The 26,096-nt window shown below is 46.6% G+C and overlaps 1 protein-coding gene across 1 annotated transcript in view; it reads left to right on the top strand.

Annotated features, from left to right (window-relative positions):
* Window positions 1–26,096, top strand: part of PCOLCE2 (procollagen C-endopeptidase enhancer 2) — a 172,165-nt gene that overhangs the window by 99,574 nt on the left and 46,495 nt on the right. Inside the window, exon 6 of the mRNA XM_073579105.1 lies at window positions 4,643–4,797. Coding sequence (XP_073435206.1) covers window positions 4,643–4,797 — 155 coding nt within the window. The remainder of the gene's footprint in view (window positions 1–4,642; window positions 4,798–26,096) is intronic.

Genomic DNA, 26,096 nt, shown 5'->3' with positions numbered 1-26,096 from the left:
TTCCATCACCTATGCATTACTAAAGAAATCCTGAAAACATGACCTATTAGTGGGTCTTGAGGACTGGAGTTGAGAAACACTGGTCTACAGGATAATGTAGAAGGAGATAGTAGGTTAGGGAGGTTGCGGCAGCTCCAGTGGTGGGGAGGTGACAGCAGGGTCATTGCAGGCTGAAAGTGGTAGATAATCCAATGCATTGGGGCATGGAATTCCAGAGGATGGGGGATAATAGGGAGAAGTCTTGGAGGCGATTGGGTGAGGGATGTACAAGTGTGGAGGATAGAAAGGTTTCTTGGCAGGACTAGTGATTACGTGGTGGGAAGGTATTGGAAGATTAGTTTAGAGACACATGGAGGAGACATGGACGGCCTTGTAAGTCAGTGATAATAGTTTGAGCAGGTTTTTTGGTGAATTGGAAGTCAATAAAGGGGATTTGTAGAGGGAAGAAGCAGAGGAGTAGCGAAGAGAGAGGTGGATTCATTGGGCATGTGTATGTGAGGGATAGAACAGGATCTCCTCTTATATCTGTGTGCAGTGTATCTGACATGGCCCATAATCCCCTGACTGGTCAGTGCAGGAGACAGAAGGGAGGAGGAGAGTCTGAATAGTGGAGCCATTTTTTTTCTAAAAAGGTATATTACAATGTTTCTTAGCTTTGTACTACTGATTTATAGAACATTGTTTTAGAATGGAGGTAACTTGTAAAATTTGTCTATAAATATAATTTATGCAAAGGATCTTAAGTCACAATACTTGTCGTCTTCATCTACTATATCTTTAAGTTATCTGTGTGACCCTCCTGCTAGATGAGAATACGGTGCAGTTGGCAGCACATAACCATAACTTATTAATAAAGGCAGTTATTTCATGTATGCTTTCCCTAGAAGAAGATTTCGGAAACTAATAGAGTCTATCTTTCCATACTCATTAGTCCACAGATAGGGACACAGAGGAGTTCTACATGTCACAGTATACTAGTTACATCAACCTCAGTTGTGCACGTTACTATTTTGATACTATCAAGTTATGGGACACAAGGAGGAATGTTTAAGACTATAGTTCTCCCTTCACAATTAGCAATTGGGCAATTAGGGAGAAAAGAATGAGATACTTGGCCGCAGCTCTGTGCATGCTGTTCAGCGCCCACTGATCCAGTGATTCATCTAAAAAATGTAGTTTTATATGATTTTATCTGTGTTTTGAGCATGTATGGATATTTACTGAAGTGAAAATATACTGAGGTTTTGTATTGCTCATCCAGCAGGAGAAATATACTCCATTTACAATTATTTGTTTTTACTGGGTACTTTTTTTACTGGATGTTTTTGAACATGAGTGTATTAGTGGGTTATTATCAGCTTGAAAAATAGACCAAGTAATGGCCAAATAAACTGCCTGCACTATATGCTTGTGTTTACCCACTGGAACAGAGGACATCGTTTTGTTGAGAAATCTGTCCTGGTGCAATGGCTTTCTTTTCTGGGTACAGGTTATTCCAAGAACTGGTGGAGCTTGGTGGAGGCATACATCCACAGCCTTTACTACTGATGCTGATGAGGGTCATCTCTACACACTTAGATATCCTATTGGGATAATTGAAAAGTGTGATCTCTTTATCTCTTGAGACAAATTGTTTCATGAACAAGCCAAAAAATTATTTTGATAGTCCTAATAAGCATGAAAATGCAAAACATTTTATCAGCAAAATGAGAAAATGATTGTACTTTGCTGTTCTCTAAATATCTCCTGTCTCCAGTTCGGAGAGCAGAAAATATTATCTTGACACCTAGCACTGACAAACATATAAGTTCCCATGGTGCTGCTGTTTCCCATTTGCCCAAAGAGTCCTCCTCTTCCCTCTCTAAGCTCATCCCAGTAACTGCATTACCGATTGAATTGTTAACATGTGAAGTATGAAATATTTCCTGGTATCAGTGACTATATATCTATTTGTTCATGAAGAATGTGGAAACGTAGTTAAATAGTAACCTCCATGGAAAAAGGAAGTAGCTAGCTTCTCCCCCCACTAGCGTTTCGATAGAAATCAAAATAGCAGGCAGTCTACACAGGATCCTTGAAAACCAAAAGAAGTAGTTTTATTTTACACCCAGAAATGTATATTCTGGACATTGTTTTTTATCATACAGATGTTTTACATTTTATTTATTGGTATCATTGGTTCTTGTCACGGTAGTTCCACTGTTGCATTGGCTGGTAAATGTGTATTTGGTGATATGCCTGCCAACGTGAAAGCTCTACTGGTGACCAAAAATAACAAATTGTAACGCTGGTGTGTTGTACCTTGTTTCCCTGGCGTTACTTTGCATGTCTGTGCTCTTACATTTTTTTCCTTTCCCCCTAACCAACTGGGATACTGTGGACTGTTACCTGTATGGATTCTGCTCAATTCCCTGCTCTGCTGTGTAGCCATACATGTGTTGTAGAGTCTTTGCTCCGCTGCATGACCCTCCGCGTGTGCGGTCCCTGGCTGCCGCTGTGAAAGCTATCCGCGGGTTGCGAGGTCCTCTTCATCTGGTGCATGACTTTGCACGAGTGTCCAGGCTTGCAGCTGCTGCCAGGTGCCTTAGGCCTCAATTCCTCTGCTGGCTATGCTGTACTGGTTTCTGTCTGTGCTTAGGGTGCATGCAGCTACACCTTCCCCACTTTTATTCGGGGCAGTGTGTGCGTTTGAATTGCTTTCCCCAGCCTATTGCTTAGGGGCAGCTCCTATTTAAAGTTCTTTTTCCCTGTGAAGCATTGCCAGAGCTTCTCATTAGGATGCAAAACCTAGCCATGTGTGTTTGGTCCAGCATGCTGCTCCTGGTCTTCCTTGACTTCAGGTCCTGTTTTGCCTGCTACCAGTTCTGGGAAAGCTGATATCTTTGTCCCTGGACCCATCCTGTCTATATGTTGGTACCAAAGTCCTTGCCCTTTTTCCAGCTGTGTGATGTTCCTGAAGTCCTTCTGTGTCTTGAACCATGTACACAGTGACTGTGAGTTTTCTGTAACCTGTGTCTTGAAAATAAACCTGTGTTCATCTTCTGAAGATGGAGTCCGGTGTTCCTGCTGAGCGTCTACTACGCTGTGCTCAGCCTACTATGCGGTTCTAGCTTCGTACAGCTCCAGTCTGATTCTGCGGTGCTTGCACCATACCGATTGAGTTCCTTTCTAAGTCGTGTCCGTTCTCCGGAGCCTGACAACCGCTGCCTGGTGTCTGGAGCCTGACGACCGCTGCCTGGTGCCTGGAGCCTGATGACCGCTGCCTTGTGCCTGGAGCCTGATGACCACTGCCTGGTGCCTGAACCCTGACGACTGCTGCTTGGAGCCTGAGCACCTCTGACTGGTACCTGGAGTCTGACGACTGCTGCTCGTTTTTCGGCTGGTGTCCCTGATGTCCTGCCGTTCTCTGCCTGGAGCCGTGTCTGTTGTCCGGAGTCCAGATGTCCTGTCTTCATCCCAGATGTCCAGCCTGTGTCCAGATATCCAGTCCGTGGTCCTGATAGTCCAGCCTGTGTTTCTGAGTCGGTCCCACTTGTGTTCCTGGATGAGCTACTCCTCCGTGTTCCTGGGGAGTTTCCAGCCTTGTTTTCCGGTGACAGCTCTGCCTGTGTGTCCTGGATCTGACCAGCCAATGCCCGGTGTTGCTATATCGATGTTTCTGGACCTGTGCTGTCCGTGTTTTGCCAGTGTCCCGATGTCCGGCCTGTTCCCTGGGGTCCATCCTGTGATGACGTCTGTCCGAGGGTGGTGTCTGATGTTCTCCTGCTGTGCCAGTGCTACGCCTGAAGCCTAAGAGAGAGGTTCTCCTGATATGCCCGTACCAGATGACCCTGGACTACATCAACCCGTGATGACCTCTTCCCTTCATCTGACGTCTGCTGTTCTGTGATGTTTACCCTTGCTTGATGTGCGGAATCGGGAGCCTAGCATTGTAATGTCTTGTTTCCGTATGGTGACTTTGTTTGGTAAACTTTGTTTTCTTCGTACCTGAAGCTGTGCTGTGTTATCTAGTTCTGCATGTTACCACCTTGCCCACATGCTCAGCTGCCATAGGCCTCGGTCGCTGCCCTTCCCTAGTCCAGGTAGGCCCAGGTTCCCCCCTCCTGTGGTCCAGTAGGTCCATATTCTTTTATCACCTGGGACCGCACGCCCCACGTAGTAGTGACCTGGCGACATGGGAGCGTAAGCTAAGGCCTGTTTCACACTTCCGTTTTTGTGTCCGCCAAACGGATCCGTTTCCGTTTTTTTGACGGAAACTGATGCAAACGGATCCGTTTTTTTAAAAACGGATCCGTTTTTTTGACGGATCCGCGGTAACCGTAATGGAAGTCTATGGGACAAAAAAAACGGATCCTGCAAAAAATGGCGGATCCGTTTTTTTACGGAAAACAACGGATTTTGACGGATTTGAAAAAACGGAAGTGTGAAACAGGCCTAAGCAAGCTACACAAATAAAGCGATGACTAGATATTTGGAGAAGGTTTTGGGGTATTTTATGGTTTTCCTTACTAACATTTTAGCAGACTGAATGTGCCTGGCTTGATACCTTATAGACGTACACAATATGTTTTATACAGGTCAATGTGTATTGCTTTCTATTATTTTTTTATGAAGTGACTAGTGTTTTCTGTTTTTTCTGTAGACCCATTGTATCTGAGAAAAATGAACTCCTCATTCAGTTCTTGTCTGACTTAAGCCTGACGGCTGACGGTTTTATTGGCCATTATAAATTCAGGCCAAAAAAGTTACTGACAACCACGTCCTCTCCCGCCACAACAGCTGCTCCAACAACCACAAGTAAGTCTGCCAATTCAGTACAGGGCGCTTTTGCCAATAGTCACCAACTAAAGTTTCTTATGGAAAGTTTCTACCTGTCACACATTCTTCTCCTAATAGCTGAGATACTAATCTGTGAATACCAAATTCAGTTAATCACGGATAAGAAAATGACATTTTAATGGAATAGCTCTGATGTTTATCAAAATGTGGTCTTTGAAGTCTTAGAAAAACTTATTGTGAACATCAATGTGGTTCCCAGGAATTACAGTGCAATTAGCCATGTCAGTAATAGATGCCACTCAGCACTGCCTCATAAATGAGAATATTTCAGCATTAGCACAATATTTTGTGGCTACTCCAATATACTTTGTGTGATCTTTGACTTTGTGAAAGTATACTTTCTCCTTCGATATAACTGTGAGAAAAATAAAAGAAAGGCATTTTGAAAAGTTTTTTTTTTTCCAAAATCGTAGGTCATCCACTACCCATAGAAATGGGGTAACCTACTGATCACTGAGAACTGAGCTCTGGATCATGGAAAAATTGGGCTCTGAATAGGGGATGACTTACAATTGCGGGAACATGAAAACATTGCAAAAACTTGAAAAATGTATCAGGTATTTCATAGCATTGTGCACATATTGGAGAGGTTTAAATGCACTGGAACTTTGGCTCAGTTTACTTCAAATAACTGGGGAGCATGCTTTACACCAGTTTTATTATGTGCTTTTTGTGATTTGCACCTCACTAGTGATGAGCGAGTATGCTTGTTACTCGGGTTTTCCCGAGCATGCTCGGGTGATCGCCGAGTATTTGGAAGTGCTCTGAGATTTAGTTTCTGTTGCTGCAGCTGCATGATTTGCGGCTACTTGACAGCCTGAATACATGTGGGAATTCCTTATCAAACAGGAAATCCCTACATGTATTCAGGCAGTCAAGTAGCTGCAAATCATGCAGCTGGGGCAACAGAAACTAAATCTCCGAGCACTTCCAAATACTTGGAGACTACCTGACTGAACCTAAATTGGCTTTGCTGGATATGTTCTCTGCAGGTCTGGACAATTTTGTGGTTTTTAGGGAGGCTTGTAAATTGTATTTTACAGGTACTGAGGAACAGCACATTGGGATAGTCATATCCCTTCTTCAGGAAATTCTTCTAGCATGGACTTTTTCTCTCCCGTCCGGTTGTCAGTTGCACCAGACAGGTGAAACATTTTTTTAGCGCTCTGGGGATCATTTATGACAACGCCAACCGTGTTGCCCCAGCGGAATCCAAACTACATCTACATCAGCTTCAGCAGGGAGATTGGCCAGCAGATGAGTTCTGCTCTGAGTTGGTCCACAGACACCAGGTGAAATGATCCAGCCCTCCAGAATCATTTGTGCCAAGGTCTTTCTGGGAGAATAAAAGACACCTTCATCCTGAATGAGACCCCTGTTTCATTTGGAGGCCTCCATGTCCCTAGCTATCCATGTGGATCGTCGTCTCTGAGAAAGACCAAAGGGAGACACTACAGTCATGGCCAAAAGTTTAGAGAATGACACAAATATTAATTTTTACAAAGTCTACTGCTTCATTTTTTCTAATGGCAATTTGCATATACTCCAGAATGTTATAAAGAGTGATCAGCTTAACAGCAATTACTTGCAAAGTCAATATTTGCCTAGAAAATTAACTTTATCCCCAAAACACATTTCAACATCATTGCAGCCCTGCCTTAAAAGGACCAGCTAACATCGTTTCAGTGATTGCTCCATTAACACAGGTGTGGGTGTTGATGAGGACAGGACTGGAGATCAATCTGTCATGATTAAGTAAGAATGACACCACTGGACACTTTAAAAGGAGGCTGGTGCTTGGCATCATTGTTTCTCTTCTGTTAACCATGGTTATCTCTAAAGAAACACGTGCAGTCATCATTGCACTGCACAAAAATGGCCTAACAGGGAAGAGTAACGCAGCTAGAAAGATTGCACCTCAGTCAACAATCTATCGCATCATCAAGAACTTCAAGGAGAGAGGTTCCCTTGTTGCTAAAAAGGCTCCAGGGTGCCCAAGAAAGACCAGCAAGCGCCAGGACCATCTCTTAAAAGTGTTTCAGCTGCGGGATCGGGCTACCAGCAGTGCAGAGCTTGCTCAGGAATGGCAGCAGGCAGGTGTGAGTGCATCTGCACGCACTGTGAGGCAGAGACTCTTGGAGCAAGGCCTGGTCTCAAGGAGGGCAGCAAAGAAGCCACTTCTCTCCAGAAAAAACATCATGGACAGACTGATATTCTGCAATAGGTACAGGGAGTGGACTGCTGAGGACTGGGGTAAAGTCATTTTCTCTGATGAATCCCCTTTTCGATTGTTTGGGACATCTGGAAAACGGCTTATTCGGAGAAGATCAGGTGAGCGCTACCACCAGTCTTGTCTCATGCCAACTGTCAAGCATCCTGAAACCAGTCATGTGTGGGGTGGCTTCTCAGGCAAGGGAATGGGCTCTCTCTCAGACTTGCCTAAAAACACAGCCATGAATAAAGAATGGTACCAGAATGTCCTCCAAGAGCAACTTCTTCCAACCGTCCAAGAGCAGTTTGGCGATCAACAATGCCTTTTTCAACATGATGGAGCTCCTTGCCATAAAGCAAAGGTGAGAACTAAATGGCTCAGGGAACAAAACATAGAGATTTTGGGACAATGGCCTGGAAACTCCCCAGATCTTAATCCCATTGAGAACTTGTGGTCAATCATCAAGAGACGGGTGGACAAACAAAAACCTTCAAATTCAGACAAAATAAAAGCATTGATTTTGCAAGAATGGACTGCTATCAGTCAGGATTTGATCCAGAAGTTGATTGAGAGCATGCCAGGGAGAATTGCTGAGGTCCTGAAGAAGAAGGGTCAACACTGCAAATATTGACTTGCTGCATTAACTCATTCTAACTGTCAATATAACCTTTTGTTACTCATAATATGATTGCAATTATATTTCTGTATGTGATAAAAACATCTGACAAACACACATAAAAACCAGAGGGCAGCAGATCATGTGAAAATATAATATTTGTGTCATTCTCTAAACTTTTGGCCATGACTGTATTATCTACTGGGGGTCTTGTGTTTAGTAAACCTAGGTTGGAGCCCACTGAAAAACCCATGCAGTTGGAGGAGGTAACTCATGTACCGGTCCACCGGTGATTCAGCACAAATCGGGAGGGTTTTTTTTGCCACCTCACCGCCCTTATGATTGCTCGATTAATTTAATTCTAGGAGCCAAGTTGCCAAAGAGCAGGCTGTATAACATTTCAGGTCCTGAGAGGCAGGCAATGAAAGATTATATAACAGAGAGCCTATCTCATGGGCATATCAGACCCTCTTCATCTCCTGTCACAGCAGTAGAGGCTGCACCCTTGCTTGGACTTCCGCGAACTTAATCGGATCCATACCCTCTCCCTCTCATCTCAGAACTCCTTTTATGAGATGGTCGGGACTAAATGGTTTACCAAACTGAAACTTAGGGGAGCCTGCAAGTTTATTCATTTTAGGGAGGGGGATAAGTGGAGATGGCCTTCAATACCTCAGAGGGGCATTATAAAAAACCTTGCAATGCCATTTGGGTTGACCAAGGCTCCAGCCATTTTTCAACATTTTGTAAATGGTATTCTCCGACTTAGAATATTATATGAACATTATGATTTGGTTCTTGCTCAATATCCTGGTAGAAAAACTACCACTGATCTACTCTCTAGTCATTTTTGGTGGTCAAGTTTGCATCAGGATGTTTGGGATTATGTATTTTTTATGTCTCATCTTGCAATACGCATTCTCGTCCGTCCGGGGTTCTGCAACCTTTGATCATTATTTGTAGACCATGGACTCACCTGTCTGTAGATTTTATCACTGATCGGCCTGTATCTGCAGGTAAAATGATAATATTAGTGGTAGTGGATAGATTTAGCAAAACATCTCATTTTATTGCATTACCCACAGTTCGGAATACTAGAGCTTTTGCACACATTTTCGTTAATGAGATTGTGAAATTTCATGAGCTCCCCACTGATATTGTTTCTTATCATGGGACATAATTTATTTCATAGTCTTAGAAGATATTTTGTGCTCATTTAGGGATTCATCCATCATTCTAATGGGCAGACATAATGGGTGAATCAGAATCTTAAGACATACAGTGGATTTGGAAAGTATTCAGACCCCTTTTTTCACTCTTTGCTTCATTGCATCCATTTGGTAAATTCAAAAAAGTTGATTTTTTTTCTCATTAATGTACATGCTGCACCCCATCTTGACGGAAAAAAACCCAGAAATGTTTGCAAATGTATTAAAAAAGAAAAACTGAAATATCACATGGTCATAAGTATTCAGACCCTTTGTTCAGTATTGAGTAGAAGAAAGCTTTTGAGCTAGTACAACCATGAGTCTTCTTGTGAATGATACAACAAGAGAGAATCGTGCGAGTCTCTCTCAAGTGAGTATGAACCCTTATGCAGTGAAGCAGTTAAGAAGTTTATTTAGAAGGGGGAGTAAAAAGTTTTTAAGAGTGAAATAAACACATTGTCCTGGAGTCATCCTGTGTTGGAAGTTGACATGAGAATTTATTATCCCCCATTTCCAAGACAGGCCATTTAAGCAAATTATATAAATTAATTTTAATAAACTATGGGATAAGTTTATGCTGCAAAGATCAACATTGCCTATTCTCAAACTGAGGAAAAATAAATCAGTTTTATCATTCAGCAGCCTAATGTTACATGGGGAGGATCAGACAACCAATCACCTAGGTTGCTCTCAAAGTTATTATAACAAAAACATATTTTATGTTGAAGAAAGTGTACTGTAAAGCAAAATCAACAATGAGGTTGGTTCCCCTATTTTCATTATCAGATAGGACATCCTCACTTCAGATGAAATTATTTAACTTTGAAAACAATAACCAAGGTTATATAAATTCAACAAGGTTTCAACCATTGACTGCAGACTCACTTTTGTTTGTGCACATCTTGATTTCACATAATGGACTGCCTCATGGGGTGTATTATGCCCTGTTTACACGTTCAGTATTTGGTCAGTATTTTACATCAGTTTTTGTACGTCAGGAGTGGGTGATAAATACAGAAGTGGTGACGTGTTTCTGAATGTGTGAATATGGCCTTAGGGTTTTCCATGGCCGAAAATGAGAGTTTTTTTCACTCAGAACCTGCTTCAGGAAATGCCAGTGTTTTTTTTATAATGAAGCTTTTTTTCTTAGTATTTTGCTTGCTTTTTTTTGGGGGGGGGGAGGGTATTATTTGTTTTTGTTTAGCATTTTGGGGACAATTTTCTGGCATTTTCTTTTTATTTAATTAAAGCAATGAATAAAACACAGCAAAACTTTCAAAATGACACTCAAGTGTTTTCCAGGCTTTTTTAAACTTTTTCAATTGACTTAAATTATAATGTCATGGAAAACACCTTAAGCAAGGTCAGGTGACTGTCTGAAGAGTTTAAAAGTCAACTTAAAAGTCTGAACATATGAGCAGTTAGTTGTTTTTCCATAGAAATGAATAGGAACATTTCTTTGAGCATTTTTTTCTAGTGTTTTTCAGATCTGTTAAAAAAGCTTAATGTTAATCTACCCGTAAGATATGTGCAAGCAAGTTATTTTTAAGGTGGTCAAAAATTAAAACTTTTCTAATGGAAACAGCTTCAAGAAGTGCTCTTTTTTCAGGGGAGTTTTTGGAGGAGATTTATCTTTCATAAAGTAGTTTTAAAGGTTTTTCGAGAGTTTTGGGAGAGTTTCTAAGTAGACATATATATGGATTTTGTTGGCCCTAAAGAGAAGTTTTTCAGACTGCAGACTACTGTACATGAGTGTTATTAACATTTCATTCTATCATGATACTTCAACCTTTACATGTTTGGTGTTAGAAGATTTTGGTTCTTCAAAATGCAATGTAAAAATCAGGTATGAACCTTTCATGGTTGAGGTAGAACTAACTCCGTCCAGTCACATGCCAAAGTAAGTGGGGCTACAAAAACAGATGAGTGCGAGCTGAGTTACGCAATTATTATAACTTCCATAAATATGAATAAGATTTAACAACGGGGGGAAGACCTTTGCGACCTGGACAGACCAGAACACCTGACTCTAGGGGTCGGGGCGGTGATAAAAGGAGGGGAACACGAGCGGACGGGGCTTTTGGCGGGAGCAAAGCTGACTGAGAGGGGGAAGATTGACTCCTTCTCCACACTGCCTGACAGAGTGACTTGTCAGGGCGTTTTTCTTATCTCTACCACTGTTGGTTGCAAATGGACGGACTTTATACTACCGATAGTTGATGTCCCAAACTCCCCGTGTCTATCAACGCTCCCGAGTAGCCCCGGCACTTCTCTCACCTCCGTACCGTTTCACTGCGCTACACCCAAGGGCTTTTCCGCAGATTCGGGCCTTGCATTCTGCCCCTCTCCCTCAGGACCCGAGAGCTACAACCTTCACTCTCACGGTAACAGAACTTTTACTCGTCACCAGGAAAAGGCAAGGAACCTCGCCACAGGACTAGGACTGTGTGGCAGTTGCAGCCGGAACCGTTACAACAATGCTACCCGTCACCTACGTCGTCATCAAGGACTCTTCCAACCTTCCCCTGTCTGGATAACTACAAACTGAGAAGTCTTCCCATTTATTCATACGCTTATTTGTTTACTGAAGTGTTTAATACCTTTTTGTCGGAACACTGTGTAATTGCCTTGCCGTTTGTTAAACCCCTTTGTTCCCCTGTGAGGGAAATGATCCTTACTTTGTCTACTGTGTTATAAAACTATTGTTAACCCTTGCTCTGCCTCCTGCTCTTCACTGCATCCCGCATACCTGCTGTATACCTACACTTGGCGTAGTCAGCAGGATGCAGGCCGTCAGCACGGAGGCGGTAGACCAAGCAGTCGGGGTTGGCCCCAGGTCCAGCATCTCATTAGGGGCGATGTTGTCTAACTTACCGAAATTCTCTGGTAATAATACCATACTGGACCAAACGCATACGAGGCATGATGAGAATGCACCCGATGACCCCTGCCCCGGAAGCTGAAGTGGCTATTGTGTCGTTAGACGGGGAGGCCAGAGACTCGGTCATGTTAAGAGCCCCCCGGGGAGCGTAATACCTTTAATAAGGTGATCCAGATATTAGAAGAGAACCACGGAGACCCCACGGACGTAGGGGAGTTGCGAACACGTCTCTTTAGCCGCATGCAGAGGAGGGGGAAACTGTGACGCAGTATATGAACGCGATGCAAGAGCTGCACACGACGATTGTACGGAAAGATGGCATGGGTGTAGGGCCGATGGACATTATGCTGCGAGACCTCTTGGTAACTGGTTTGCGGGACACCTTGACCAAGTAAGCCCTGCGCGAGCGTGTGCGGGTGAATCCCTGTTTGACTTTCACAGAAATAGGGAGTGAAGCGCGCACGCGTGAGCATGCACAGGGGGTGATGGTTCTGGCAGGGAAGGTCCAGTGCGTGGAAGTGTCTGCGAATTCCACTTCTGAGCCCCAATGGGTAGAAGAAATGAGGAAGGAGCTCCAGAATATAAGAGGGGTATTGACTGAGGTCAGGAAGAGGTCAGAGGAGACCAACGCTGCAGGGGCCACAGAGGGTCCCGAGCCTCATTGGGATTCCAGAATACTACGCCAACAGAGACCCCTCACGTGCTTCAATTGTGGCGGGAGTGGGCATTTTGCGTGTGAGTGTATGCGCCGCCGGAGGACCCTGGCCCTCCACTCGTTAAACTAGAGGGCTCTGAGTCGGGGGATACCGCCTGGAGCCAGAACAGCAAGGGAGTAGTGGAAGTCCCGCAAACTTGGTGTCAACCTGCCCCATGGTCTGGACTGAATTTGAGGGCCGTGCAGTGCGCTGTCTGGTGCACACAGGCTCCCAGGTGACCACGATGCCAGAAGCGTATTTTAGGTGAAATTTTCCTGAGGCCAGACGACCTGAGTGGGGCCCTGTGATAAGACTGAAGGCTGCTAATCTACTGCCTATGACTAGTTTCACATTTTCTGTTGAATCCGCAGCATATCATCCCCAACCGCAAACGCATGCATGCGGTTGCGGACGTTTGACAACTGCTATTTTCCCGGTGAATTTTTGAAAGTACACAAGCCACACCCAATGGGCATGTCTATGTAAATTCTTGCATTTCCAAACGCAAAGCATACGCATTTGCTTGCGTACGCCTGCGTTACCATAGACTGTAATGCGTTGTTTTGACGCACTCCGTCCGCATGCGTATGGCCGCTGATATTTGATGCCCCCAAAATTACAACATGTTGCATTTTCCATGCCACACTGCACCCCTGGAAAACGACGCCTGCGTACGCATCCACAGACGAATGCATACAAACGCATGTCCATGCTTACACCATGTTAAAGATAGGTACGCATGACGCATGCGAATGGATGTGGACGAAACACTGCAGACACAGCCGCAAATGTGATACCGGCCTATCCCAGTCGTGGGAGTGGTATGGATGCAGATCTCTATCTGCGGCAAGAATCTTGGACCGATGGGTGTGGTGCTCACCCAAGGAGAAGTAAGGGATGGGCCCGCTGTCACCCTGGGGATGAATGTTCTAGAGGAGTTTGGAAGTCTCATCCAGGAGCCCGCCAGTGAGACTCTTAAGCAGTGGAGCTCACACACTCCACAGAGAAAGATCTTCCAACAGTTAGCGCAGGCAGCGCTTGCTCAAGAATCGTTTCAGGATGGGGGAGCACTAGGAAAAGTAATAGTGCCTTCTGCGTCCAAAGTCGTGCAGCCGGACAAACGGTGTTCACTCTGCTAGTCCAAGCCTGCATCCCCCTGGAGGGAGTGGAAGTACAAATCGAGCCATCTTTCTCTGCACGACTGCCCGCCGGACTTTTGGTGGCCTGAATGCTGGCCACTATACGGGATGGGGCTGTGCTCATACATTGCGTCAACCTGGAAAATCAGGATATCACCGTCTGCCCCAGAAGTGAGTTGGCCCGGGTCGCAGGCCTACCTGAGGAGATTGTGCCCTCTCAGTCGGTGCAGCTTGAAGTGCTTCACGGGGACCCCTGGACTGTGCCAGTAATTTCCCAGCAGCGGTCCAAGCCACAACATGACCCAGAGAGGCGAGTGATTCTAGAACAAATGTGTGCCGAGCTGACTGAGTCTGCGATGGAGCAGGTTGAGCAGGTGGAAGCCCTCCTTGGAAGATACAGAGATGTGTTTGCCCACCATGAAGACAACTTCGGCTGTACCACGGCTATCACACACGAGATCCCCACAGGAAATGCGGCACCCATCAGAGAACAGTACTAGCAAATTCTCCCTCAGTTGTACCAGGAAGTAAAAAATATGCTGGGACAGATGCTGCAGAACGGCGTGATTCGGGAAAGCCAAAGCCCCTGGGCTGCCCCGATAGCACTGGTACGGAAGGAAGATGTGAGTTTGCGTTTTTGTGTGGACTATCGGAAGTTAAATGCCTGCACCGTAAAGGACTCTTACCCTCTTCCCAATATTGAGGAATCTCTTTCGGCACTTGGGAGGGCCAAATTCTTTTCCACCCTAGACCTCGCCAGTGGATACTGGCAAGTGCCGATGTCTGAGCAGGATCGTGCCAAGACTGCCTTCATCCTATCCATGAGCTTACTCGAGTTCAACCGCATGCCGTTCGGCCTGGCCAATGCCCCTGGGACTTTTCAAAGTCTCATGGAACGATGTCTGGGAGATCTAAATTTCGAAGCCACCATCATTTACCTGGACGACATCATAGTCTATGCGGCTTCGTTCGAGAAACACCTACAACGCCTGGAGCAAGTGTTGAGTCACTTGCAGAAGCACGGGCTGAAAGTGAAGCCTCAAAAGTGCCACTTATTCCACACGCAAATCGAGTACCTGGGACACGTAGTGTCTGTGGAGGGAGTGAAACCCTCCCGAGAAAAGATAGCAGTGATACAAGATTGGCCCACCCACGAGACTATGGCAGATGTGCGTGCCTTCCTAGGATTAACTTGCTACTACCGCTGTTTCTTGAAAAACTTTGCACGGCGAGCCAAACCTTTGCTTGAGTTATTGAAAGGAGCTCCATCTGACGCGAAGAACTGGAACATCCGGTGGAAAGAACCACAAGAAGAGGCCTTCCTGGATCTAAATAAGCTCTGACCAAAGCACCCGTATTGGCATATGCAGACTTTACCGAACCGTTCATTCTCCACACTGACTGTTAGGAGTCAGGTTTCTGAGGTCGCTATGCAGGAATCCAGACACTCACATTCTGCAGTCTCCTGCTCTTTATCCACTGCAGAAGAGATTGCAGAGGAGATTGCCTTGCTGCAAATCTCTCCTGAGGCTAAGTCCTTCTCTCCTCTTACTGAGCATGCTCATGGGACGATCTCCCATTGGAGATCGGGAGTCATGTGCTCAGGTCCTGCTCCAAATCTCATTTGTCCATCTCAGAGATCTGGAGGTGTGCGGAAGGTCCCAGCTGCTATAAAAGGCGCGCATGGCTGTTCCGCCATGCACTAGTATAGACATACTTGCTGCTGAGTGAATATTTGATGGATGCAAGATCTGGTGAATGACTCATTTGAAACCCCTTCCCTTTGATAATACGCTTGTGTGAGGGATTGAGTTACTACCAGTGCCAGCACGCTATTGCTCCATACTCAGCTGCTAGCGTCCGACATTGCACCTGCACCATAGCAGTGTCGTTGAGCTGCAGTATTCACGCCGCGCTGCAGTAGCAGCCCATTTGAGCGTTTTCGGCTGTGACGCTATATACTTGGACACACACGGTAGGTCTAGAAGGACTTAGTGCCGCCATCTTGGGCTATTCCTGTGACCGTTTACGTGTGTGTTATTGCTCTGAGCTCCTGTGACAATAACAGGCTCAGTACTTTATGTTTTTGCCATCTCTGTGACTAAACAGCGATTGCTTTGCGCACCAGGGTGAAGGCTAACCCCGTGCGCACCTCCGCCATATTGCTCTGCCACCGTCTAGCAGCGGTTATACCACCTACCACACGGTGGACCCCGAGTGGCGAACGCACTTTATTTATATTTTTATTTAGTGCTTTCCGCCATTCCTAACACTGACGGGAGTCTGCATGGACTTGGGGCTTTGTTGTCACAGATACAGGATGGGAGAGAGAGGGTGATCGCTTATGCCAGTCGATCCCTTCACGATTCTGAATGTAATCCGGACAACTACAGCTCCTCCAAGTTAGAACTGCTGGCGTTGGTGTGGGCGATGACGGAGAGGTTCGAAGAGTATCTTTCCGGGTCGGAATTCCTCGTTCGCACTGATAACAATCCTCTCGCACATCTGGAGAACGCAAAGCTTGGAGCCCTTGAACAGCGGTGAGGGGTCAGAATGGCAAAATTCCAGTATAAAATTGCGTACAAGAGAGGAGCAGAAAATACCCAGGCCGACGCTCTGTCCAGAATAAGACATGCCGGACCTGGGCAGAACCAAGACGAAGAATTGGAGAGTGTTGAAGTTTCCCGGTTCCTGGAGCGCGCCAGGGCGAAGGTGGTGATGCAGCTTCAAATGCAAGCCCAGGGCAAAGAAGGCCTCTTGGGATGGTCCCGGGTAGAGTTGAGCGACTTTTGGTTTTTTTAGGGTCGAGTTTCGTTTCGTGAAACCCGACTTTTCCAAAAGTCGGGTCGAGCAAGATCGTCCGATTATAGGGAAAAGTCGGGGTCGTCCCGAAACACGAAACCCAATGTAAGTCAATGGGGAATAAAAGTCGGCAGTGAGAGGAGGACAGGAAACACACCTACAGTGCCCATTTGAATGCCAAAAGCATCAATTCTTCTTACTTAAGCTTGTCAACCTTAATTAACTTCATAATACAAGTTACGCACTGAAAAATGGGGGTTATTTGGCTAAAGTTGTGGGGGGGTAGGGCTGGCTCCAGGTTTTCATGTGCCCTGGGCGAAAGAGCGCCCCTTTAACACATACCACAACTCATCATGCTCCGATACGGCAGAGAAATAGCGGTATAGTACAATGAAAAATACTTCACTTTTTACATCTCATGACAAGGCCCATCTATTTCTCCATACAGAATCATTGGTCCCATATAATGTTTGAAACAGTATATGATGAGCTCCACATAATGCTACAGTATATGTTGGTCCCCATGGATGAAGCTCCACTGTCTTATGGGCCCAAATAATGCTCCAAACATAATGGGCCCCATTTCTAATGCTCTAGTGTATAATGGGCCCTGTAAATGCTGCTCCAGTGTCTGATGTCCACCTTTGGAATGTTCCAGTGTATGGTGGGCCCCATCTATCATTCTCCAGAGTATAGTGCTCCCCAAAAATTGCTGTCCCAACATTGAAAACAATCAAATAAGTCTCCTCGCTAGGGAATCCCTGTACTAGTCTGGACTCCTCGTCGTCCCCATCTTCCATCTCACTGCACAGTATTTCAACCTTGCAAGTGCTGTGATCCTGAGCAAGCAGGGGGGGCCCACTCGTTGGCGACGGCACTGGCACAGGGCCCCTGATAGTACGGTGGTGTGTCTGATGGCGGGTGGGCCGGACCTGCACTTTCATCTGCAGCTTCCTCTTTGTCACCGTGTAAGATGGAACTGTATATGGGAAGGGTAACCTGAGTTTCATCAGGGTCAGATTCAGGCCGTGTAGCGTGCGAGGGGAATGTAGTGGTCTGGGTCAATGTACCAGCAGATTCATCGAGCAGTGGCTGGGCATCAGTGCACTTGTGTCGCCCCCAGGAGTACGGTCGCCACAGTGGCATTACCTTCCTCCTAGGGAGTGTGATGTCATGCTTGGGAGCAACGAAGGATCTCTCTAGCAGGTTATCTGATTGGGCGGCGTTATTCCCACGAGTCATGACCCTCCAAATAGTGTTCATGAAGGCAAAGTGTTTGTTTTACGTGGGCAGTATGGTTGCAAAGCTGAACCTTAAAGGAATGTCCAGAAAGGCACCACCAGGAGTGGAGCCTACGGTTAAATTCGACTCCACCTGGGAAACCTCAACCATGCAAGCTACAGAACAGATGCACACATTGCAAGCTTAATTCCATTAACGAACGAGACTCCGTCATGCCCCGCTGTCCGAGTCCGGCTTACTAGAGGGACACGTGAGGCTCTGGCACATGAGATTGGCCAATAACTGGTGTGTCATGCCCTTACAAGTCCGTGGCTGCATGGGCGCTACACTGAAAAGGCCAGCTTTTGTCGCTTACAGGTGCAGATAACCCGCTGAACAACGTTAGTGATGGGGATCACTGATTACAATTATTACCCGCGAACGATGATTTCCCAGTAAGTGCAGGTCAACCGCAGTTCCAGAATTAGGCCTAACCGTCATTCCTGAAAAAATGAAAAACTTACGTGTGCAAACCACAGGTGCTGTAGCTTGCTTAACAGCTCGCCATCTGTTCTCAGGCCCAGTATGGATTACACGTGATTGCACAAAGGTGAGAAAGGGTACCGTATCCCCGGATAACATGTATGGATAGCGTACACATTCAAAATATATGTCTATACATCAGGAGGCAGGCTCAGACGGTGTCATGCCCAGTATGGCTTGCACGTGATTGCAAAGGTGAGAAAGGGTACCGTATCCCCGGATAACATGTATGGATAGCGTACACATTCAAAATATATGTCTATACATTAGGAGGCAGGCTCAGACGGTGTTAGGCCCAGTATGGATTGCACGTGATTGCACAAAGGTGAGAAAGGGTACCGTATCCCCGGATAACATGTATGGATAGCGTACACATTCAAAATATATGTCTATACATCAGGAGGCAGGCTCAGACGGTGTTAGGCCCAGTATGGATTGCACGTGATTGAACAAAGGTGAGAAAGGGTACCGTATCCCCGGATAACATGTATGGATAGCGTACACATTCAAAATATATGTCTATACATCAGGAGGCAGGCTCAGACGGTGTCAGGCACAGTATGGATTTGACGGCCCAGACTACACAGCGGAGGAGCAGGGAGAGGTAAAGATTGCAAATGCTGGGGCCCTGCCCAAGCAAGGGGGGCCCACTCGTGGGCGTCGGTACTGGCACTGGGCCCCTCATAGTACGGCGGTGTGTCTGACGGCGGGTGTGCACCACCACCGTCAGAGACACTTGATTGCACTATGAGGGACCCTGTGCCAGTGCCCGCGCCCAAGAGTCAGCCTACCCACCTGTCCAGGGCAACGGCACTCGCACGGTGTCGTGCGCTAGGTGGTGACCCCGGCCATGGTGGGGGGCAGCACATTTAGGGAGTTTTAGAAAGTGGCATATGTTGATGTTGGACATTCAGCTGATGCAAAAGGCGAAATAGGTCAAGTCCCAGGAAGAGGTGGACCAAAGCAAGCCATTTTTCTGTCACCCTATGTGTCATCAGGGGAAGGTGGGACAAAATCCTTGGAAACCCATGCATGGTTCATTTTAATGAAGGTTAGATCATCCACATTTTGGGTTGACAGACGGGTCCTTTTTTCTGTCAGGATTGATCCAGCTGCACTGAAGACTCTTTCCGATAGCACACTTGCATCTGGGCAAGCGAGCTCCTGTAAGGCATATTGTGCCAATTCAGGCCAGGTGTCCAGTTTAGCGGCCCAATAGTGAAAGGGGAATGACCTGTGTGGGAGAACATCGATATGGGAGGAAAAGTAGTTTGTAACCATAGTTGACAACTGCTGTCTCCTGTCACTTTCCATCGATGCAGTATTACCAGTTGTGTGAGCGGTACTTGAAAAATCAGTCCACAACATTGTCATGAAACCCCTGTCTCCAACGCCACTTCTGCTGTGTGCACCATGAACACCTCTGCCAAGCTGCCCCCGGCCCGTACGGCTCGTGTGAGAACCATCACCACTGCTGTGTGCTGGGAATGCCTCAAGCAACCGATTTACCAGAGTTGCTTGTTTATTAGCCAATATTAGGTCAAGGTTCTCCTGTGGCATGATGTTTTGTAATTTGCCTTTATAGCGTGGATCCAGGATGCTGGCCAACCAGTAGTCGTCATAGTTCATCATTTTAGCAATGCGGGGGGTCCCTTTTTAGGATCTGCAAGGCATAATCTGACATGTGGGCCAATGTTCCCGGTGTCAATGATGCACTGCGAGTGCTGGTTGGAGGAGCACTTTCTGGCAAATCCACATCCCTCCAGTCACGCACAAACCCTGTACCAGACCTTGCCACGCCAACATTTTCACTTGCCCCACGAGATGCATGCTCCTCCCCTAAGTAATCATCCCCATCATCATCCTCCTCCTCTTCTTCCTCCACCTCGTCCAGGAGAGGTCCCTGAGCAGACAATGGCTGAATGTCATCAAGGATTCCCTCCTCCTCTTCCTCCTCATCAACATTGGCTGCAGACGCCTGCTCCTTAAGGTGCGTCAAAGTTTGCATGAGCAGACGCATAAGTGGGATGCTCATGCTTAGGATGGTGTCGTCTGCGCTTACCAGCCGTGTGCATTCCTCAAAACACTGAAGGACTTTACAGAGGTCTTTCAGCTTCGACCACTGCACACCTGTCAACTCCATGTCTGCTCTCAAAGTGCCTCGCCGTGTATCCTCCCACTAATGCATTATGGCCTGCCTCTGCTCGCACAGCCGCTCCACCATGTGCAGGGTGGAGTTCCACCTTGTTGCAATGTCGATAATGAGGCGGTGGTTGGGAAGGTGGAGCAATCGCTGCAGCTTCTGCATACGAACGGAGTGTACAAGCGACCGGCGGATGTGCGCGCACAGTCTTCGCACCTTCTGGAGCAGGGCTGTTAACTCCGGATAATTTTTGAGGAAGCACTGCACCACCAGGTTCAAGGTGTGAGCCAAGCAAGGTATGTGTCTGAGTTTTGAAAGGGCTATGGCTGCCACAAAATTACGGCCGTTATCACTAACTACCTTGCCTGCCTCAAGATGTACACTGCCCAGCCATGACTCAGTTTGTTGCTTCAAGTACTCGGCCAGCACCTCGGCGGTGTGTCTGTCGCCCAAACACATCATCTGCAACACAGCCTGCTGACGCTTTCCACTAGCTGCTCGATAGGGGGACACCTCGTGTGCAACAGTGGCAGCTGCAGATGGAGTGCTCGTACGACTGCGCTCTGTGGACGAGCTTTCACTTCTGGAGGAGGAGGAGGAGGGTCGAACGCCTACAGCCAACTGTTTCCTATACCGTGGGCTAGGCAGCACTGTCCCACCACCGCTGTCCCCTGTGGACCCTGCATCCACCACATTAACCCAGTGCGCAGTGATGGACACGTAACGGCCCTGGCCATGCCGACTGGACCATGCATCAGTTGTGAGGTGCACCTTTCCACTCACTGACTGCTTGAGTGCATGGACAATGCGGTCTTTCACATGATGGTGGAGGGCTGGGATGGCTTTGCGAGAGAAGAAGTGGCGACTGGGTAGGTCATAGCGTGGTACTGCATAGGCCATGAGTTCGCGGAAAGCTGCGCTTTCCACCAACCGATAGGGCATCATCTCAAACGAGATTAGTTTGGCAATGTGGGCGTTCAAACCCAGTGTACGCGGATGAGAGACTGAGTACTTTCTTGACCTACTCATAGTGTCTGGGAGGGTGAGCTGGACTTGAGAGCTGCATATGGTGGAAGTAGCGGTGGACAGGGCGGACTGAGAGAGGGTTGATGATGGTGATGGAGTTGGTGTTCTTTCTGATGGCCTAGATTCAGTATTTCGTTGATATAACAGTGGGATTCCCTGACTGCTGTGGCCTTCCAACGACACCTCAACATTTGCTGCTGTGCTAACCGGTGGGCTTACAGTGGGGGAAACAATGTAGCGTTGTTGACTACTTTCTTTGTGATCAGTTGCACATGTGGCACTTGAGGTTTGGTGTTGTGTCCACGCTTGCAAGTGCATGCTGGTTAAATGTCCAAGCATGCAACTGGTATTCAAATTTTTCAGATTTTTCCCTCGGCTAAAGGTCTTTGCGCACTTCTTACAGATAACCTTGGCCTGATCATGAGGATTTTGTTCAAAAAAGTGCCACACTGCACTCTTCCTACTTTGGCAGACATATTGCGACCTAGCACGCTGTGATCTTTTGACTGTCTGGACAAGCTGTCCAGCAACTCTTTTGATTTTTGGAACCTGTCTTTGGAGTGCTCCGGGCCTGCCAGATAACAGCTGTTGCGATGTCGATGTCTGCTGTGGATGCTCCTCCTCATCTGAGCTATTGGAAGCAGAACCCTCTTCCCCCAATGGATGCCCATCTGGGTCAACAACTGGGTCATCCATCACCTCCTCTTCAATGTCATGTGCACCTTCCTCTGTGTCACCGTGTATGGTGGTATAGTGTGCGGGAAGGGGCACCTGAGTCTCATCAGGGTCAGAATCTGGCTCTGTACACTGCGAGGACAATGTAGTGCTCTGAGTGAATGTACCAGCAGAATCATCTATCAGCGACTGTGCATCAGTGCACTCCATGTCAGATTCATCTTGGCCTGGGTAATTCACCATTTCACTTGATAATCCAGGCATGGTATGTGAAAACAGCTCTATGGAGTAATCAGTAGTATGGCCTGCGTCATCCTTCAATCTTGGTTGGGGTGAAGGACACAAGGAAAGGTGTGGTTCATGAACATGAGCCTCCAATGACGACTCAGTGCTTTTACTTTTTACAACTGAAGAAGAGGAGGCGATTAGAGTTGAGCGAAACGGGTCGAAAAATTTCAAAAGTCGCCGACTTTTGGCAAAGTCGGGTTTCATGAAACGAAACCCGACCCTAGGATGAGGTCGGCCACGAGGTCGGCGACTTACGCGCCAAAGTCACGTTTCAAAAGTTTGTTTTGCGCTCTTTTTCAGCCAATCAGGATCCACGGACACTGTGGGCAACGTGATGACATAGGCACGGGTCACCACCATCTTTCAGAAGGGCATGCAAGTGATTGGCTTGCTTTGGTGGGTGTCACAGGGGGTATAAAAGGGCGTGCACGCCGACCGCCATCTTACTTCTGCCGATCTCAGTATAGGGAGAGGTTGCTGCTGATTCTGTAGGGAGAGCGTTAGGCAGGGAAGAAGACAAAAAAACTGCTTCTGCAGCTAGCGATTTGGCCTGCACAACACACCAGTCACTGTGTGTGCAGTGCAAGGGGAGGCTATATTGTGGTGTATCAGTGGTGTTGGTTGTTGGGCTGCCTTTTAAGGCTTCCTGACAGGCTGGCATTGCTGTTTACCCACTGCTCTGCAAACTGCTTTTTTAAAAGCAATCCAATCTCCCTTATCCTCTAGTCACTTTTGTCACAGCTGTGCCATCGAGCCTGTGACATAGCGCTCAGATATCAGTGGGCCTCACACAATCCAAAAGTGTCCAGTGTCCACAAGTGTCTGCAGAAATTCAAAATCTCCCTTATCCTCTAGTCACTTTGGTCACAGCTGTGCCATCGAGCCTGTCACATAGCTCTCAGATATTCATTGGGCCTCACACAATCCAAAAGTGTCCAGTGTCCACTAGTGTGAGAAGAAATTCAAAATCTCACTTATCCTCTAGTCACTTTGGTCACAGCAGTGCCATCGAGCCTGTCACTTAGCGCTCAGATATTCATTGGGCCTCACACAATCCAAAAGTGTCCAGTGTCCACAAGTGTCTGCTGAAATTCAAAATCTCACTTATCCTCTAGTCACTTTGCTCACAGCAGTGCCATCGAGCCTGTCACATAGCGCTCAGATATTCATTGGGCCTCACACAATCCAAAAGTGTCCAGTGTCCACTAGTGTGAGAAGAAATTCAAAATCTCACTTATCCTCTAGTCACTTTGGTCACAGCAGTGCCATCGAGCCTGTCACATAGCGCTCAGATATTCATTGGGCCTCACACAATCCAAAAGTGTCCAGTGTCCACTAGTGTGAGAAGAAATTCAAAATCTCACTTATCCTCTAGTCACTTTGGTCACAGCAGTGCCATCGAGCCTGTTACTTAGCGCTCAGATATTCATTGGGCCTCACACAATCCAAAAGTGTCCAGTGTCCACAAGTGTCTGCTGAAATTCAAAATCTCACTTATCCTCTAGTCACTTTGCTCACAGCAGTGCCATCGAGCCTGTCACATAGCGCTCAGATATTCATTGGGCCTCACACAATCCAAAAGTGTCCAGTGTCCACTAGTGTGAGAAGAAATTCAAAATCTCACTTATCCTCTAGTCACTTTGGTCACAGCAGTGCCATCGAGCCTGTCACATAGCGCTCAGATATTCATTGGGCCTCACACAATCCAAAAGTGTCCAGTGTCCACAAGTGTGAGAAGAAATTCAAAATCTCACTTATCCTCTAGTCACTTTGGTCACAGCAGTGCCATCGAGCCTGTCACATAGCGCTCAGATACTCATTGGGCCTCACACAATCCAAAAGTGTCCAGTGTCCACAAGTGTGAGAAGAAATGCAAAATCTCACTTATCCTCTAGTCACTTTGGTCACAGCAGTGCCATCGAGCCTGTCACATAGCGCTCAGATATTCATTGGGCCTCACAAAATCCAAAAGTGTCCAGTGTCCACAAGTGTCTGCTGAAATTCAAAATCTCACTTATCCTCTAGTCACTTGGGTCACAACTGTGCCATAGAGCCTGTCACATAGCGCTCAGATATTCATTGGGCCTCACACAATCCAAAAGAGTCCAGTGTCCACTAGTGTGAGAAGAAATTCAAAATCTCACTTATCCTCTAGTCACTTTGGTCACAGCAGTGCCATCGAGCCTGTCACATAGCGCTCAGATATTCATTGGGCCTCACACAATCCAAAAGTGTCCAGTGTCCACTAGTGTGAGAAGAAATTCAAAATCTCACTTATCCTCTAGTCACTTTGCTCACAGCAGTGCCATCGAGCCTGTCACATAGCGCTCAGATATTCATTGGGCCTCACACAATCCAAAAGTGTCCAGTGTCCACTACTGTGAGAAGAAATTCAAAATCTCACTTATCCTCTAGTCACTTTGGTCACAGCAGTGCCATCGAGCCTGTCACATAGCGCTCAGATATTCATTGGGCCTCACACAATCCAAAAGTGTCCAGTGTCCACTAGTGTGAGAAGAAATTCAAAATCTCACTTATCCTCTAGTCACTTTGGTCACAGCAGTGCCATCGAGCCTGTCACATAGCGCTCAGATATTCATTGGGCCTCACACAATCCAAAAGTGTCCAGTTTCCACAAGTGTGAGAAGAAATTCAAAATCTCACTTATCCTCTAGTCACTTTGGTCACAGCAGTGCCATCGAGCCTGTCACATAGCGATCAGATATTCATTGGGCCTCACACAATCCAAAAGTGTCCAGTTTCCACAAGTGTGAGAAGAAATTCAAAATCTCACTTATCCTCTAGTCACTTTGGTCACAGCAGTGCCATCGAGCCTATTACTTAGCGCTCAGATATTCATTGGGCCTCACAGAATCCAAAAGTGTCCAGTGTCCACAAGTGTCTGCTGAAATTCAAAATCTCACTTATCCTCTAGTCACTTTGCTCACAGCAGTGCCATCGAGCCTGTCACATAGCGCTCAGATATTCATTGGGCCTCACACAATCCAAAAGTGTCCAGTGTCCACTAGTGTGAGAAGAAATTCAAAATCTCACTTATCCTCTAGTCACTTTGGTCACAGCAGTGCCATCGAGCCTGTCACATAGCGCTCAGATATTCATTGGGCCTCACACAATCCAAAAGTGTCCAGTGTCCACAAGTGTGAGAAGAAATTCAAAATCTCACTTATACTCTAGTCACTTTGGTCACAGCAGTGCCATCGAGCCTGTCACATAGCGCTCAGATATTCATTGGGCCTCACACAATCCAAAAGTGTCCAGTGTCCACAAGTGTGAGAAGAAATGCAAAATCTCACTTATCCTCTAGTCACTTTGGTCACAGCAGTGCCATCGAGCCTGTCACATAGCGCTCAGATATTCATTGGGCCTCACAAAATCCAAAAGTGTCCAGTGTCCACAAGTGTCTGCTGAAATTCAAAATCTCACTTATCCTCTAGTCACTTGGGTCACAACTGTGCCATAGAGCCTGTCACATAGCGACTCAGATATTCATTGGGCCTCACACAATCCAAAAGAGTCCAGTGTCCACTAGTGTGAGAAGAAATTCAAAATCTCACTTATCCTCTAGTCACTTTGGTCACAGCAGTGCCATCGAGCCTGTCACATAGCGCTCAGATATTCATTGGGCCTCACACAATCCAAAAGTGTCCAGTGTCCACTAGTGTGAGAAGAAATTCAAAATCTCACTTATCCTCTAGTCACTTTGCTCACAGCAGTGCCATCGAGCCTGTCACATAGCGCTCAGATATTAATTGGGCCTCACACAATCCAAAAGTGTCCAGTGTCCACT

Source organism: Dendrobates tinctorius, unplaced genomic scaffold (assembly GCF_039654945.1).
Source record: "Dendrobates tinctorius isolate UK_male_01 unplaced genomic scaffold, ASM3965494v1 ptg000060l, whole genome shotgun sequence".
Lineage (NCBI taxonomy): Eukaryota > Metazoa > Chordata > Amphibia > Anura > Dendrobatidae > Dendrobates > Dendrobates tinctorius.
The sequence above is the reverse complement of the archived record's forward strand: the minus strand, read 5'-3'. Positions and strand labels throughout refer to the sequence as shown.